The following is a 19,359-nucleotide window of genomic DNA, read 5'->3' on the forward strand; positions in this document are numbered from 1 at the left end:
TTGAACAAACGGACACAAATTGCGATGTCTAAAGAGATGTGATACGGTCGTACAATTTTAACTGTTCAGACGAAGTCCGTGATGTTGGTGCTCTCTATTAGTTCCAAAGTTTGGTGATTGATCTTGACATGAAATTTAGGGAGATGGTACATTATTTACTTTTAGACGAATTTATGGTCATTACAAAGCACTCTGCATTGTGGAATTTTTAATGCTTCTGATCTGGATTAAAAATATTTCTGTATAATTTCATGGAGAAGAAGGCTAAAAAACCCTCAAAGGATGATTTCAATTACACTAGACTACATAAAATATAAGATTTAAAAAAGATCGATATATAGAATAAGAACTACGGAACATCGCAGCCATGAATTATCAAATTTAGGAAGTTGATCACAAAAGCAAGGAGGACCACATCAGAATAAGGTAACAAGTTATATTAAATCATATATAATATTATAAATATTTTTGAAGTTTGTTTTCCATAATATGTACGCTTGTGTGTTCCTTTTAATCACTCTCCTCACTTCCCTTCCTGTGGCAACAATAGTACTAGAATTATTTTAGTCAAGGACAATAAATAAATATATAAATATACAAATAAACAAACAAATAAATAAATAAATAGATAAATAAATAAATAAATAAATAAATAAATAAATAAATAAATAAATAAATAAATAAATAAGAGATTACGAGAAAGAGGGAAGTCAAGCTATTGTTGACTTCCGTTAAATTTCCAGCCTTAGTTTTTAGAGAATCTTTGTCAACATGTTTTGAAAGTGCAAAGTGAATTGAAGGCAACATACTGAAGCGATCGGTTTCTGCTTTTGATATTCACAATGCTAGTGGTTGTAAAACATATTATATCTAGACTCTAGTTTGATTATTGTGGGTTGGAGTTGAAGGACCATAAAGGCGACAACTGTTTGTCGAGCATTGGCTGTAGGAGGTGAGGGCCTCCTCCTCACCTGTCACCACTGTCATTGTCAATCATTGTCATTGGTCATTGGTCATCATCACCATTCTCGATTCTCACACTCACAGTTTCGAAAGAATGGAAAGCGTGTCAACGGCAACAGATAAACAAAATGCTTTAACATATAATGTTATAAAATTATGTCGAAAATTCAAGATTTTACTCAATGAGAGAACAACTATAGTGACTCACAATGAAGAAATGCAAATATTGCAGTATTGCTCTGCTCTCCACAACAAACAGGTACATCATTTGAATTTGATTTTGATGAGGCATTTGTCATTTGTGATTTGTGGTATGTGTACAAATTCAAATTCAAATAAATACTTGTTGGTACCAGAACCTGCATCTTATGTCTGTGCCAGATTTGTTTCATTGCAATACTTTGATTGATTTTGATCCTTCCATTTTATTATGAGTATGAGTATATATTTCGCAAGATTTAAACATTACAAATTAAAAAAACAAAAAAACTAAACAAATTACAAATGTGAATAAGAATTATTTTTCATTTTCATGCATATGTTTCATAAAAAATAAATGGAATGTCTTCCGTAGTTTCACAGACGTAAAGAGGGGATTTTTAAATTATTGTGGGGAGACACCCCACTCCCTTTTTTCTTTGGGCCGGCTCTATTTCTCCGAACGCTCCGGAAAATAAACTTGAATGGTCGGCTAGCCTCCAGCAGCTGTTGGGTTATGGACACGATGTCGATGCAAAAGTAAATGCTCAAACAGAGTGAACAGGTAATTCTCACGAATCATCAAGCCAGCGTTTTTTAGGCACATTGTTGACAAAGATGGATTTTATCTAAAAGTTGTGCTATAGCGAATACTCCATGGCATGTTCACTTCTGCAGTCGCGCTGCACTATCAAAGAGAGAATAGAAGTAAACTTAAATAACAAAGCCAAAGTCTCAAGATGGGAACAGAGGTTAAAAGACAGGATAGCATAAACTCAAGACACAAGTCTAACACTAACAGAAAGTTGAGAATAAAAAAAGACACAGCACCCAAGCACTGTCAAAAAACAAAAAAAAAAACCCCAAAAGTGCATACACATTCATCATTCACACAGACACTCTCGCAAATAACCAAAAAAATCTTGAGAACGGAAACCGTTCAGAAAAATAGAGATCAAGTATATTTTCTGAGCATTCGGAGAAATAGTCACTTTGTTTCTTTTATTGGGTGGGGAACCCCCCTCCCCCTCAACCCTAATTGGAATGCTATAACCTGATGAAACATAACGTTTGCCATCTCTTGCAATATCGAAACTGGTGGGAAACACAGTAATAATGGCATCGGCCGGAGTAGTAAATGACAACCTGGCAAATTGTTTTTGAAATTAGAAAAATCACACCACTTATAAAAACTAAACTTATCTTAAAAATAGTAATATTTATTGGGCATTGAGTTCCATATTCGCTAAAAGATTAAGCAATATTATAATAAAAATGCTGTGAAACTATGGAAGTCCTGTCAAATAAATAATACAAATTGATTTACTTTTTACCCCCCCCCCCTCCCCAGACAAAAGACAAAAAAAAACAAAAAAACTTGAACTTTTATAGCGCAATATATCCACTACATGCTCACTCAAAATGCTTTGCTTGTAGAGACACCAATCAATTCTTGTTTCAGTCTACAATAGATAAATGAAATGAATTTGTCTTGAAATTTTTTTACCTGCTAGACCTGGGAGTCAAAGTGTGCCTTTTGTAGAAAAAAATCTCATGCAAATATTTCCCCTTTTGATACACATTGAACGCTTGGAGGCGGCTCCACATAAAATGTTAATTTAACGCATGTCAAGTTTTTACTTTTTTCCTCCCATTGTTGAAAAAAAATGTCTCACTACAAATGAAAAGGATTGAAGCAGATGTCAGCTAAGGGAATATCAAGATAGGTATTGTTGCAGTCCTATGTCCTACCAAGGACTTGAGAGGAACAAGTTGAGTCACAGTTTTGGGTCTCGATAGCCCAGCAGGTAAACATTTGACTTGAACTTGAAAAAAGAGATTAAACCTTTGTCCATCCAGCACTGATCTAAAAGTTGAGCTTTTATATGGCGCAATATTCACTAAATGTGCTCAAAGCGCTTAACAAGGGGTCCCTGGCCAACAGCAGCATTTAACATGTAGGATGGGACATGACGCCTGTTAGATGATATTATAATTTTTTCGGACAGAGTCAACGCTGTTAACTGCCAGGTACTCATTTTACTCCTAAGTACTTGAGAGAATGTGAGTAAAGAGCCTTTTCCAAGGACTCAACTATTCGCCGAGCGAAGCTCGAATCCTGGACCTTCCGATCCGGAAGTGAGTATCATACCACTAGAACACATAGGGCACACTGATTATGTAGTTGAAGCTGTCAGATCTTGACCAAAACACTTTTGATGATAAACTAGCATCATATACAATGGGTAGCAAGCAATTGCTACCATCTGTTTAAAAACTACAGAAACTGAGATTAACTATGGCTCCATAAGCCTTAAAGTCAGTTAAAGGGTCTAAAGGACTGCAATTGCAAGATTTTACCTATTGCTCATTCAGAGGTGTTCGACTGTTGCTGACACCTATGCAATTTCACTCTTTCTTGTGAAATATACCTAAAAGAGTAAGTTTCCTCATGGGATTAATATGGGGAATTTATATATTGTTATCATTATTTCTTAATTGTGTCATTAATATTCACAGGTGGTGAGATCTTTTTAAAAAAATTCTGTTCTCATACTGATGGTCACATTTTCTTTCCCTTTTTATATAGATATGTGGCAAATTTGACACCAATGCAAAGGTTTGTGAAAAGATCTATTCCAAAATGATGTCGAGCAAGATTTCTATGCTAGAATCTAAGTTTTGTTCGAACTCTGACAATGCATTGCATGATGATGATAAAGATGGGAAAAGAGATTTAACTACTTCCTCTCATATTGAGTCAAAATCAGAGAAAGAATGCAGTTCCATTGAAGAAGAAGTATCAGGTACTAAATGGCAAGAGGAGATGAAAAGCCATAATGATTGGATGCCTCATAATGTTAGAGAGTTAGATGAGAAAACTGATATAGAGAAAGAGACACTGGAGAATAATGAGGAATTCTCTTCTGTCACATCTTTGTTTGTCGAGTCTTTGAGATCAAGTAATCATGTTACATTCTTGGAAGTATATGAAAAGTTCTTAAATGAAATAGTCAACAAGGAATCAAGACTGCATATGTTTGTCAAGTCAGATTTCGGGATGGATATGAGTCTAAGTGAGGACCATTTTCTTCGAAAAGTTGAGGTAATGTATAAAGGTAATGATGATTTCAAATAATATATTCATGTTTATGGTGATTATATTTCATGGCGAGATTACTGTGTCATAAGCAATATTTTGTTTGGATTCAAACAACATTGATCTAATTAAGGCTCAGATTTAATGATTTTAATAAAAAATTCCATTAAAAAAAATGATACTCATCAATATTATAAATAGCACCTGACATTCAACTCGACCTTGGATAGAATTTTATTTGGAACTGACTTCCAGTTCCTAGATGTATCCAAGGTCCAATGTATTACAGTCATGCGTGTCATACCAGAGAAAATCCTTAGTATCTTATTATTAATATTTTAAGATAATGGAATCAATATTTGCACGTGTATGGTTTGAAACTGTGTAGTTAATGAGATAAAAAAAAAAGTGAAAAGAAATATCTTTTTCATTTGGGCCTCCAATATTTAGTTTTCCGTCTTTGTTTATAATTTTTCAGATTTTAGCAATGAGCGTATTAAACAGAATTGCCAAGGCTAATGATCCTGAGGAAGATAAACCAAGATGTCAAATACTGCAGACCTCTCAAGAAACTAAAGAGGCTACCCAACATGAGAATGGAATGCCTGATGATGAGTCTTCAGCTGTGATGTCAGTTTTATCATCTCCATCCATAGTGAAAGGGAAGACTACCCCACAAAGATTGAGATCTGTTAAGACTCCTGTGCAAGCTTTCAAATCAAAACACCATTTGTCACCATCAATGCCGATCACTCCAAGAACTGACTTAGAAAGACAGCAAGTCCAAAAGGTTTGTAATTATGTGGGATGAGTGAATAAGAATTGAATAATTTGTGAACACTAATTGTCATAGCTAATACTTGTCATACTTTGTTCAATATCCTATATAATAATTCGTAGGTTAACAGTTGCAGTTGTGTCTTAGTTAACTTTAAAAAAAACTGCTTTCTAAAAATTAGTGCAAAGATTTTGAGTTATGAGATACATGCATCACTATGATTATGATGATTTGATACTTTATGAATTATGAGCCAAGAATTTTGAGTTCGGGAATTTAGAATAAGATTGTTTTCTAGATTTAATATCCTCATTGCTTTTGACCTCAAATAATAAAAGTTATGCCAAAAAATGTATGTGGCACTTTACAAACTTTAAACCTGGCTAAATGAATTTTGAATAAAAATAAGGTTCGGACTGCATATATATTAAGTAAGCATATCATTCAAATTAAAAAGCGTACCAGTGAAAAACATGTATGCAAAAATAAAAAAAATGCTTCTTAGATAAATTGTACTCGAGTCAGGTTCCATTATCAGTTGGAGTTATTATAGGTAAACCCATGGACAAGGGGAATGCACCATGTACATAATGTGCCTATTTCTTATTTAATTTTAATTCGTTTTGAGATTGTTTTGAATAGTTGTCATAATAAAGATATAAAAATATTCATTTAAAAATTGATATCATTATAAAATAAAAGAATATCCCAGCTGTTTTTAAAAATAAATTAAAAGAAAAAAAAATTCACATAAATTTATGCTTGCGTTTTTATTTTTGTTCCAGAAATTTATCGAGAATATTTTTCGTTGCTATATCCATGTTCTGGTGAACACTCGCTGTGAACTAGCTCTTGCCTTTATCTTCAACATTCCTGAGAGGGAGCTTAACCATGAGGCTTTCACCCATCTAAAGCATGAATCTGCGGCAACAGGCCTTTCTATGTACCAGGTTTGAATACTTTTTTTGGGTCAAGGGTCGTTTAATCCACGTTTCATTCGTACTCCAGTTTCTTTTAAGAGTGAGTTGGATGGGATGTTATTTTGTCCAGAGCTTTTTAATCTTAAAAATCATTTTATCTTGAAAATCAAATCTATAAATTAATAACTGCACTATATATGTGACGCACTGTCTCAAAACGGTAGTATGTCAGGATGCTTGAAATTGGATTTACAGCCACAAATATGAATCTTGGGAGGGAATAATTTCAAGCAAGTGAATTCAGTCTTTCTTCACTATTACAGACAGGTCACTAATATTCTAACCTTTCACAGATGTAGTTGATTTTACTCTGCTAAATTGCCATCTGCTCTTACCATATTCACCAAGACTTCTGTAACTTTGATGTGGCATCACTGTTACTACTCACTTGGTGAAAATAGTTTTATTTAGGTCTGCAGTTATTTCCAGATAAATAATAGGAGGATTATAACCAAGGGTGAAAGTTCACCACCGAATGCCAGCTGTGCCAGTGTTTGGATTAAAATGATAATCAAATATCGGCATTTTGACTTTTACTTTAAGGGGAGGGGCGACACCTGAAACTATTTTCAAGTATAATGATTTAATCCAATATCTTTTTATATTGGGACATTGCCTATGACCAATGGATTCGAACCATGTGATTTATTTCGGTGGGCGTGTCCGGTTGCCATGGTGACGGCCGCCATCTTGGATTTTACTCTTCTCTGGGTGCTATTTTTAAAAGTTACTTTCTCAATAAGTTTTTAAAAAAAAATAATTTTTCGGTATGATAAAAATCATGTTTTTTTGACATAAAAAAGTCAATTTTTCAAAAAATAATAAAGATATTTAAAATTCCTTCTGTATGATTTTAGATAATCACTATAGCTGTAGACATGCAAAGTTTTAAACAAATTGATTGATAAATGACAAAATAAGATAAAAAAGAGTGTTAAAAAATGTCATTTTGAGATAAACGAGATCAAAGATAATAATGAATGAAAATAATAAGACAAAACCGTACAACCAGCTCAAAACATACCAGCACCGTATGAGGGTCCCCCGTGTTCTTTTTCTGCCTCCCTCTGGGCTTTTTCACGGGTCTGAGCTTTCATTTTGCGTCTTTTTTTTCTCTTTATATTGAGCAGCCCTTATGTTTTGGTCAAGTCTTTTTGACTGTGCTTGCTGACTCAACATCTGGGATGTTCTCCCAGTCCACCGATGCCCAAAGACACTTTCAGGGATGTTATTTATGTTGGACCAAAATTATACTCTGCACCAAACTCAACTTTTTTCAGGGAATGGAAGTATGTTTTATGGCATCTTGACCAAACAGAATTATGAAACCTTTCGTTTGGATTTTGTGTTGTCTTCATCTCACAACACTTCAACACAGCATATACAGGCTTTAAGTGCTCATGAAGCAAATCAAAATTCAAAGGTGTATGTACACGCTGCTTGTGTCAACATGATACACATGGGCAGCAATATATTTTTTATAAAAGCATATGGAGTCCGGTTCAGGAGGACAATACCTATGTTGAGGGAAGTCATTGGTGGAAAAACCGTGGTCAAGACCGGCAAGAATAGCCCATCTCATTTCTTTCCGCTGCGGCATTGCTTGGAATCGCTTTATCATAATACTACTTACTTTCACACACCAAATTCCAATCAAAGATTTGTGGCCACGGATCAACCACGAGCCATCATAACTTTCTTGCTTTCTTGGCTTTTGTAGCAAATAATTGTTGCCAAAGTTTGGATTTTTTGGTCACTTTAGGTATATTTATAATAATCCAGTAAAAATTGGAAATATTTAGAGATAATTAACGTGAATACGTGTCAAAATTTGATAAAACAACTGATCAATCGAAATGTAAACAAATCGTAGTAAAATATAATAGTAAGAGAGGCGAACTTTCACCCCGACTCAACATCCAATCCCTGGCGCAGAGTCGGAGGTCGAGAACAAGGTCAGCCAATCAGATCGCACCATTCGTGATCACGTTATATTTACCTGACAACTTGACCTCTTATCAGCTGTTTGACACACAATCTTTGTTCGCGACTAACAGTTTCTAAACCCGTCCCCTGCACATATTGTGAGATTTATGAGACTGAAACCGTGTCAACTAGATGGGCAAAGAGTAGACTAAACTATCGATATCAAATTTACAACATCGATATGTATTATAATGCTTTTCAGCCCTATTATTTTCAGTTGAATTCTCACCAAAAATTGAAAAGTTTGGCATTTTCATGTCGACTTCTATGGTTATGAAAGACGATTTACAAACTTTATATTATCCAAATCACAATCTCAGTGCTGAAAATATGTGAAAAAATGATTGTTCTTTCATAATAAACAAAAAACTGAAATTTTATATTTTGACCCAAAAATCGATATTTCAGGTGTCGCCCCTCCCCTTAAGGTTGTGGATATTTGTTTTTAATTAGTATGTGTTTCAAGCAAACTGACTTTGTTGATCTATCTTTCAGGCAAATTGATCCCTCTGAACTTTCACCCATGATTATGACTTGAAAGATATTCAGTCTCAACATTAAAAGGATAAAATAGATAGTAAGAGTTTTATTGTTGGTTTGGCAAAAATATGCGAAAAGTGAACTACTAGATTTGTTTGAACTTCTGGTTTAACTAAGACTTTCAAAACTATTTTGACCAGACCCTGTCTTCAATGCTGATGCGTGTTCGTCTTGGTGGCCATGGCTATGCTCCACCTGCTGACTCTCCTCTGTTGTCTTACATCAAAGGCCTTGGCTGTCTTCTTGATTTTATTGATAAACTGCAAACTGTTATAGAAGAATCTATCTCACCAAGGTAATTTTAGCATTTATTAATTTAAAAAAAAGAAAAAGACATAATAATAACATTGAAAACAATTAATTAGAGGAAAAGTAGAGTATTGAGAACCAAAATTGTTGTTTTTGTTTCCTTGTAATGGGAAACTCCTCAAATTTACAAATCATTCTCCATTTTATGAATACAAATATTCATGTAATGTTCATTCGGTTATTGGGTTTGAAAATATGTGTACATAGGCTAATGTGATTATGCAGCTGATTAACCAATAACAGAATGTGTTGACGTGAACACCTTTATTGTCAGATTGATTGTTTTGCAGAAAGAGCTCAAGAGAGGCTCACTGTTATTTGCAGTGTTGCGAAATATTTTTGTTTTCCTTATTGAAACTTTTTGCAAATATTTATTGCTTTTAAATGTTTGGTGCAGCAGAAAAATCTTGGAAGCAATTCATTTTAGATTTCACTGATCTCTATCTCTATTTTCATTATGTTAGCAACATGATTGTTCAACCATAAATTCTTTGACTATTAACAGATGTGCTCCAAAGAAGGCACTTTCCTCCTGTATCGTCAAATAATGCCTATCTTTAGTTTTAAAGACACATTTTTTAAATATTGTACATGAGACACAATCAAATTTTATTTGTGTTTGAATGATTATTAAAGTTTAAAACTGCTTAAATCATACACAATTACCTCCCCTGTGTTTCTAATCAAAATGAATATTGTCAACTAGATATCCTGATCATATTTGGTCGGTTCCAAATTTTTATATACAAGGCCATGATTAAAGCTGTTTCAAGTTACTCGTTTATTTAATAACAGATCAGGATGTAAAAGAGTGGTGAACATCTTGAAACGCAACATATCCATGTGTAAAAGCCGGAGGTTCCCTTCATCAGTAGTTGAGTCTGTGGCGAGTGAATTGTGGGAAAGCATGGATGATGTTCTTTCTGTGATGGAAAAAGGGAACAAGAATGACAACTCTGAGGATGTAAGTTTTTTTTTTGTTTTTTTTTTTTTGGTGAGTTTGGACCTAATTAGCATATTTCTTGTTTCCCCAAGAAACTTCCTGGTGCTTTTGTTGTAAGATTTTTTGTATAAAATAGGGCTTTAGCATCTTAAGATCACATTGCTGAGGTTAAAGGGTCCTTTTTGTCACACTTTCCTATATATTTTGGGGAATAAGATATCTGCGGAAATGTAGCATTCTGTGACCTGAAATGTCTCATCATCAACATCCTGGTCATCATCATCACTTTTATCTTCTGTATCTTGTACATCTTCATCAACTCCACCCACATCATCATACTATGAAAATCACCACAAGAAAATCCTCATTACACGACGATGATCATTTCAGTTTATCCAGGGTGTCCAGGGAAGTCGGAAAGTTGGAAATTGGTCGGAAATGTTGGAAATAATGGGATTTAGGGTGAAATTTCCTCCGAATGGTGTCAAAAATTGCTGCTGTACACATTTTGGGTTGTGTCTCAGTAAACTATAATGAAATTCAAATTCATAGATTATAGTCGCATGGATGGATCATCAGGGTGTCCAGGGAAGTCGGAGAGTTGGAAATTGGTCGGAAATTTCATACTTGGTCGGAAAAGTTGGAAATAATGGGATTGAGGATGAAATTTCCTTTAAAATGAGAAAAATTAGGCATTTCTTGCTTAAAATGCGATATAACAAATGTACGCAGGACAACTGTGCACAAAATTATTATTTTACTACTACAACTGCCGCCACATCATCATCCCTGCCACCACCACTACTACAAACTACCACATCATCATCCCTATCACCAACACCACTCACTAAGGCAACCACCACCACATCATCATCCCCATCACCTCCACTACCACACCCACATCCCATATCATAACTACAACAATAACTACCACATCATCATCCTCATCACCACTACTATAAACCCACTTCCACACCATCCCAATCACCACTACTACAAATGCAACCACATTATGATCATCCCTACCACCACCACCACAGCAACCACCATCACACTATCATTGCTAGAACTACTACTACATCATCTATACCATCAGTACCACTACTATAACCACCATTACATCATCATCCCTACCCCCTCCACTACTGTAACCACCACCACATCACCATGCCTACCACCATTACTACAACCACCACCATCACCACTGCTATAAACTATAAAAATAACAACCACCACATCATTATCCATAAACACTACCACTATTACTACAACCACCATATCATCATCCCTACCACCACCACCACCACCACCGCCACTACCACCTCCACCACCTTTGCAACCACTGCCACATCATAATCCCTACCACCATCACAATCACCACTATTACAACCATTACAACTACCACTACACTATCATCTCTACCACTAGTACCATAACTTTCTACCACATCATACCTACCAACACATCATATGAGTATTTAAAAAAAGTGAAAATGGGGGTAGGTGATGGTTTTTGACATTGTATAATCACATGGTACCATTCTCTAAGTAGATAAGATTTTGTATGTTGCTATCAGTTTTTAAACTTTTGAAATTAATCCAAATGTTGTCAAAAATTTCTGCGAGAAACATTTTGAGTTGAATTTCAGTAAATTTTAATGAAATTCAAATTTATAGATTATAATCCATGGATGGGTCATGATCTGTGCTCTGAGAAATTTCCTCTTTTTTTGTGACCAGTCATTTTCACCTCTCTGCTCTTACTTTAAAATATTGATTGTATTGAGGAAAGACCTATTTTAAGTAGGATTGTCTTTTTTAAGCGTATAATATAGAAAACTGTGGGGATGGCAATAATTGATAAAATACCTGGTAGGAAATTTCACTTCTAGGTAGGAAATTTTAAGGTTAGATTTCCCTGGACACCCTGCTCATGATCAATGCTCTAAGAAATTTCTTCCTTTTTTTGACCAGTCATTTTCACCTCTACTCTCTTCCTTTAAGATTAGATTGTGTTGAGGTAAGACCTATTTTAAGTGGGATTATCTTTTTTAAGCGTTTCGAACGCTGTGGGGATGGTAAGAATTGATAAAATACCTGGTAGGAATTTTCACTTCTAGCTAAGAAATTTTAAGGTTGGATTTCCCAGGACACACTGTTATCTTAAATTTAACACGACATTACCATCAATAATATATCAGAAATCCTTGCTTATATGCTTACCATTTTCAGTTGGACAGTCAGGAAGCTATTGTAATGGGTCAGGAATCAATTGACGCCTTCCAGAAATATCTGGACTACTCCTCTATTTGTGTATCTGATGTAGACCATTACTTATTAGGCGATGTCAGGTTTTCACAGGATACTCCCACACGATTTCCTTCTCTCATGAGTCGGTTCAGGTAAGGTTATAGATATTTTTTATATAAAAAATTGTATGCTGATTTATATTTTTTTTATATCTCTTTTGTTGCTGTGTTTGTACCTTTGGCATGTTCTGTAGACAAGGGAAAGCAAGACAAAAAGACTGCTACGTAGTAAAGGGTGCTAATATTGATTACAACCCAATACAGAGATGTTTATCAGGTAACTGATATTGAAAAACTCCTGATTGCAATTAAATAAGAGTACTAGGAAATGACAATGCTTATTGCATCGAAAATGGTGGAACTATGAAAATACAAAATTATTATTATTAATAATTCCAGCTGTTGTCATAAAAAAAAGAGGAGACCTTCACACACTTTTTCTGTTACGATATTATTTGCCAATGAAAAGTTTTCATATCTAAAATGTTACTACTACAAATTATGACTGGCCACACCTCCATATATTCGATTTCAAAATTTATTAGAATTTTCCATGGTCAGAAAAATAGGCTTTGTTTTGTGGTCCTGTGATCAGAGCTTTGATAAAAACTATTATTTTTATTATTATCTTCATTGTCTTTATCATTTCCCAAGATCTCCATTACCTATTGTGGAAGAGGAACAGGAAGAAATGGATGGAGAATTTACTAAAATAAACTCTGAAGGATCTAAACGTTCTGTGAGTTACCCTTTGTTTTGGATCTCAAGAAAAAATGTACATACTCTTATTGTTTCCAAGCAGACAATTTTAGCTGTTTTAATCCTTTAGATAGAGATAGTTATTGATTTTTAAGTCAATGTCACACCACGTCTTCCTTTTCTTATTAACAAATCAGAAATGCCATGCAAATCATAGGTATAGCTACCTAAGTGACAAAAAATAGCTTAAGCCTGCAATTATAAACAAATGAACAATAATTTTAGAGGTTTAAAAAATGAATTGAAGCCATAATTGTAGTTGACAGGATGAATATTTATCTCTCTGGCCATAATCTATCTGTCTACATAAACAATCAAGGTTGCCCATTTTTCGTATATTTGCGGAATTCAGTATGTTATAAACACCCGGTATATTTCCGTTTGTTTGTTTTTAAGGGTTTTACGGCGCTTACAACACATTTAGGTTATATCAGCGCCAGCAGTATATTTTCCAATCACTTGCTAATCAGAAAAAAGTAAGTACATTATGTCTTTGTACTGGAGTTCAGTGCTGGAAAGAGGTCGTCAATGTGTTTGCGTAAAAGTTCAGTAAATTTTTGCCTCCTGAATTGGCAACACTGAACAATGTTTGAATAACAAATTCCTTTAAGCTTTACCATTTTAAGAAATCACATAAGTCTGTTTTATGATAAATTGTATGTTTAGAAAAAAATTATTTTTCAAATTAGTCAAAGTGACACTAAGCTGCTAGAAGCTATGGACTGTATAGAACTAACAGCTTTAAAACAGAACAAAATACGGAATGTTTTGGGTTCAAAACCATTCTTCAGCCAACAACAAAAAACAATAAAAACATACATACAATACTTAAAAACCCGAACGATGGTAGAGAAATATTGTATGCATGATTGATTTTATTTATTTATTTATTTACTTTTGTTGTTAACATGAGAAATTACCCTATCACAATATTTGGCAGTCCTCATAAGTTTCACTGCACTACTTAAGACTATGTCAGTTTAATCAAAATTTCTTTTTCATTTTCTGTTCTTCCTTAAAGGTTTGGAAAGTGTCAGAAGCAATGTGTTTTGACAATGAAGTTGATAAGATTCCAAGCACACCCCTTGATTTTGACAATGTCTATATCATTCCAAGGTAAATGAATGTCTTGCCTTATTTCTTTGGTTTCTTAATTATGGAGAAGTGACATTCTCATAAATATACTATTTTTCATGGTATCTTAATCCTATATTTGATAAAATTCAGAGGAGATGGATGAAATCTGTCTTCTTTCCCCTTTTTTTCGTAAAAAGAAAAATGAAAAATACAAAACAAATTACATCCAGCTCTTTTTTGTAAAAAAAAAAGATTTTAAAATTCGATATATTTATGATTACTCTCTGCCTTTCTTAAATCACGATAGTATTGTTTACTTGGACGATTGATTGTTCAAACTTTTTGATTGTACTAGCATTCCTCACAATCTATGCTATCTTATCAAAATTCTTCCTCGGTCCAGTTACATAGATGTCAAGCATAGATGGTATTTTTTTCAGTTATTTTATTTCGTTTGTAAAAAGAATAAAATCTTTTTCTTTTAATATCAAGTCGAGTTCCATCCTTTAGAAGAGATGACGATATCACATGTGTGACGTTTTGCAAAGAATATAAAAAGTAGTCCTTCAGAACCATGTTGTTGGATTTCAACCAATTATTTGCTACCCTTTGTTTAGGATGGTTGTCTATTACAAAATACTTCGCACCATGTCTAATAGACCGAGCTACCCAATCAATATTGAGTGGACACCAAGATGCATGTCAGATAAAAATCTTGAACTGCACCTAAGACAGATATCAATTTCTTTATTTATGAAGTGAATGCTCTAACAACTGCTGTCCGCAATTGCAAAGAATTCATGTATAAGATATCTCATTGGTTGGCTACCCCCAGAGGGAGGGGGGAGGAGGGTATCAAACTTATATTCTTCCATTAGATATTGCCAGTCATCTTTACTCTTCCCCCCCCCCCCCCCCCACCCACACACACACACAGATACGCTTATAGTATTATAGTATATAACAATTTACCTGCTGGTGTTAAGCTTCTGAGCAATATCGGAACATTTAATGAAGCACTATGGTTTATCAATAAAGTAATATGATTGAAATTTTTCTCTTTAAAGAAAAAAATAATTTACTCATCTTTGTCATTATATTTTACACTACTTATCAGATTTAAATTTTACATACTATTTATCAGTTCCAAATACTTCACTTTTAAATATACTTGTATGTTTTTCATGAATGAAGTCATCTATTGTATCATTTTAAAAATTCTATTATCTTTGCAGCAAAACCATTGTACATCCCAAATGTGGCGCTGACTATGGTGAAACAAGTGAGAATCTTTTTTCTCCAGTTAAAAAATTAACCAATCAAAAAGACAAAAAGAAATGTGGACCAACTAAAAGGAAAAAGAAAGGTGATGCGAGCAACGTCAACGATAAAGGAAAGGAAAACAGTGATGAGAATTCACCTCAATCAAAATCTATGAAAAATTGTGATGTGAAGTCTATGGCTGGTGCTGGTAGTGGAGAAAATACAAAAAGTAAAGGTGTTGATGTCAATAAGAAACAAAACAAATCCTGTAGACGTAAGCTATTGTCTCAAATTAAAGGTCAATCTAAAATTACGGGATTTTTTAAGAAATAGAGGCTGAAGTTATTCATTTACACATAAATTTCATGTGATATAATTAAGTAATATTATTCCTTGTATGATTATTAAATCACTTGATGTCAAATGTTATTTCAAGAATAGAGAGAATGCATAACACCTGGGTATGCATGTAAGCTCATAAAAGTTTTAAATTTATAATATAATTGTTTTTGTTTTCCCTCTCTTAACAAAATAAGAAATAAAAATAAATCAGTAATATGGTATTGGAAATACAAAATTTAATGATTATAATTTCTCACATCATTTATTGTTTTTGGACTAAGAATGTTATTCTTTCCGAATTCAAAGACTTTGAATGACTTGAATATTGAAACTATATTGTTTGTTAACAGATAGGGCAAGAAATGATAATACGTCCCTACCATGCAGTGGAGCAATTTATTGATCTATGTTAGATCTTATTTTGAAATACAGACCTAGCTACTATTACGAAAAGTTGAAAAATTAGTAAAATTACTGTAATTCAGCTGCTAATACAAAACTTGATGAACTTCGTTAACTATGGAAAATAATATTTTTTCATTCCCAGAGAAATTATATTGACGGCTTTGAACCATTATTCAATTCTGCTGAATTCAAAAAGGCAACCTGTGAAACTAGATATATTGACTATTTTTTTTCTTCAATGAATAAAAATGACGAGTTTTAATAATTTCAAATCTGGGTGGGGTTCCTGACCTCCCATAGTGGGCAGGGGGTGGGGGGGGGGGGGTGGTACATACTGTGTCTTCTATCCCCTTATATGTGTTTTCCAACATGCTTTCTGTCTTTGTCTTGGAATGAGATTACTTGGTTTTGTCAGGCCCTGGTCGGAGTCCTAGCTGGGAGGGAAACAGTCAAATGCATAGTTATTGTTTTGGGAGATGATATTTTTTTCCTTGTAAATCATCTCTCTGTTATGTATTATTATACTTGTTATTTTGAATTTGAGTGTATTCCTCTGTTGGATTTTGTGCTTGTATCCGGATGAGACTTATAGGTGATCTCAAACTAAGTACATTACTAAGTATATTAGTGGTATGCGCTTGGAATCTACATCTGATCACTATTTGTTCTCAGTTCCCCTATGTCTTACTTTTTCTTGGGTGCTTTAATTGTAATTCTAGAACTTTTTACTATCCCATTTTCTTCCTTTTTACTGGCGCTGATATAACCTAAATATGTTGCAAGCGCCGAAAAACCCTTAAAACTAAAAAACATAATAATTTCAAGTTGGGAAGTTTGTACTATATTTTCTCGGTATAAGTGTCAATTGTATCATACTGCCATTATATTTATTTGTTGTTATAATATTATATTTAATTTTAATTTAACTAATAATGTATTTTTTTTTAAAACAGTACAGTTCTTGCTGGATTATAGCACACCTGTTTCCTTGGGTGGGGTTCCTGGCCTCCCATTGTGGGCAGGGTGACACTTACTGTGTCTCCTATCCCATTTTAGCTGTTTTCCAATTTGCTTTCTGTCTTTCTATTGGCCCTGGCCGGAGTCCTTGGCTGGGAGTGAAACAGTCAAATCCATAGTTCTTGTTTTGGGAGATGGTATTATTTTCCTTGTTAATCATCTCTCTGTTATGTATTATTAAATCTGTTATTTTGAATGTATAATGTAAGCATTTGAATGTATTCCCCTTTGTTGAATATTGTGCTTGTGTCCGGATGAGACTTACAGGTGATCTCAAACTAAGTACTTTGAAGGTATGCTCTTGGAATCTACATCTGATCGTATTTGTTGCCAGTTCCCCTCTGTCTTACTTTTTCTTGGGTGCTTTAATTGTAATTCTAGAATCTGACTATCCCATTTTCTTCCTTTTTACTGGCGCTGATATAACCTAAATGTGTTGCAAGCGCTGTAAAACCCTTTAAAAAACAGCACGCTGGAGCCGGTTGACTGAATTTTATCCATCTTATAATAAGTCATTACCTCCCATAAGTATAAGCATTGGATTTTTCAGCACCATTTTTGGCTTCTCCCGGGGGGTGCACTAGAATCCAATGAGTACTGTACTTCCTTGTGCCAACCTATTTAAAACTTGAGCTTGGGCTTTTATATAGTGCAATATCCACTAAACGTTCTCAAAGCGCGTTACAAAGAGTCCCTGATCAACAGCAATACGTAACATTTAGAACAAGACATGATGCCTGTTAGACGATATTACAATTTTTTCCAACAGAGACAACGCTGTTGACGGTTAGGTACTCATTTTACACCTGAGTATGTTGAGAGAATGTGAGTAAAGAGTCTTTTCCAAGGACTCACTATGCGCCAAGCGAGGCTCGAACCCAGGGCCTTCCAATCCAAAATAGTGTCATACCACAAAGATTAAAAAAGATTATTTTATATCTGTGTTCCACGCATTAATATTTTTAGATTATTTTATATCTGTGTTCGACGCATTAATATTTTTAGATTATTTTATATCTGTGTTCCACGCATTAATATTTTTAGATTATTTTATATCTGTGTTCCACGCATTAATATTTTTATGCCAGAGAAATTGATTTAATTAATTTCTTTTTACCCCAGCTAAAATTCATGATTGAAAAATGTCTAAGTCTAAGTCTAAGCAATAAATTATTTTCAAACTACTTTGATAGTTGTACTTACTTTTTATTACTCAAGTGTGATTGTAATTTATAAATTTTAGTAGAACATTTTTTTTTTTCACATATCGAAAGTCATTGGGAATATCTATGATGGCGATGTGTAGATTTCTTCTCAAAGAAAGGGAATATTTGCCACTTGCTTTATCAGTCCACATCTGATTTTGTCCTTTTGTGTGGCTGTTGTTGTTTTACGACACCATTTGATTCTGTTCAGCCACTGCCTGGGGTCTGTCATAAGTAGTCAAACAGTTAGATATCAGATAGATATTATATATCTTTGAGAGATTTTGTTTTTATTTCTTATATAACATGGTCATTAATTGGTTATTAATTTGTGCGAGTGTAATTTGAGTATGCTCCTTTTCCTTGTATCATAGGTTAGTTGTATCTGAGATAGACTTTCAGTTGGTTTTGAGCTAGATGAATGGATATATATTACTCTTAATGAAATCTATCTCTTTTTCATATAATTTGAATAAATTCCCTTTTATTTAACCTTTTCTTTTGTGCCTATATATGTTTTATTTTGGTACTGAAATGACCAAAAAAATAATAAAAAGAGGTAGAAATTGTATAAATCTGAAGTGAAACATTGAATTCAAATATGTGAATGGTGAAGGTACTGGGAGGGCCTTTTCAATCCCTTCCAATATTTATTGTCCTCTTCTTAGTGTCTTTCTGTCCTTTTCCTGTAATGAGACTTAGCACTTGGTTTTGCCTAGGACCTCGTTGTTATCCATAGACATGGGGGTGGTCATCAATTGTGAGCATGCTATTTTTCCCTTTGCATTAAATATTTTTATTCTAAATCATCTTTCATAGAGATTATATATTAGCAGTCATCCTCGCTTATTCGTTGTGACCTTAAGCCATTCATTAAACTGGTCCCCTTTCATACTTTATGATTGCTTGTGATTGCAGATCTACATTTGTTTTTTGTTTTTTTGCGGATTATTTCGTTTATTAAAAAGGGGTTTTACAGTGCTTACGATTTTCAGGTCATTTCAGCACCAATAAAAAGGAAGACGATAGGAGAAAAGTTGCAGATCTGAAGTTTAAAGCATCAATGAAAAAAACAAACAAAGGAGTTTGGTTCAAATAGGAAACGAAAGATTCCACGAACAATCCATCATTGTCCTTCTTTTGACATTCCCTAAAAGTCCCATCCAGACAAGCAAAGGATCCCGCT

At 34.0% G+C, this 19,359-nt stretch overlaps 1 protein-coding gene across 2 annotated transcripts; it reads left to right on the top strand.

The window, feature by feature from the left end:
- Positions 1 to 757: 757 nt before the first annotated feature.
- Positions 758 to 18,152, top strand: LOC144972091 (uncharacterized). Of its 2 annotated transcripts, none has more exons than XM_078913185.1 (10): positions 758 to 1,222; positions 3,752 to 4,267; positions 4,740 to 5,051; positions 5,825 to 5,989; positions 8,686 to 8,840; positions 9,650 to 9,818; positions 12,029 to 12,198; positions 12,760 to 12,844; positions 13,886 to 13,980; positions 15,177 to 18,152. In XM_078913185.1, exons 1-10 carry the CDS (start codon positions 1,058 to 1,060, stop codon positions 15,535 to 15,537), a joined length of 2,193 nt encoding a protein of 730 aa, XP_078769311.1. In that variant the 5' UTR covers positions 758 to 1,057; the 3' UTR covers positions 15,538 to 18,152. The 2 variants fall into 2 exon arrangements, with proteins under 2 accessions (XP_078769311.1, XP_078769316.1); XM_078913190.1 differs by lacking the exon at positions 758 to 1,222 and adding an exon at positions 2,878 to 2,969.
- The last annotated feature ends 1,207 nt before the right edge of the window (positions 18,153 to 19,359 follow it).

Source organism: Berghia stephanieae, chromosome 1, assembly GCF_034508935.2.
Source record: "Berghia stephanieae isolate SIO BIC M18660-M18661 chromosome 1, UCSD_Bste_1.3, whole genome shotgun sequence".
Classification (NCBI taxonomy): domain Eukaryota; kingdom Metazoa; phylum Mollusca; class Gastropoda; order Nudibranchia; family Aeolidiidae; genus Berghia; species Berghia stephanieae.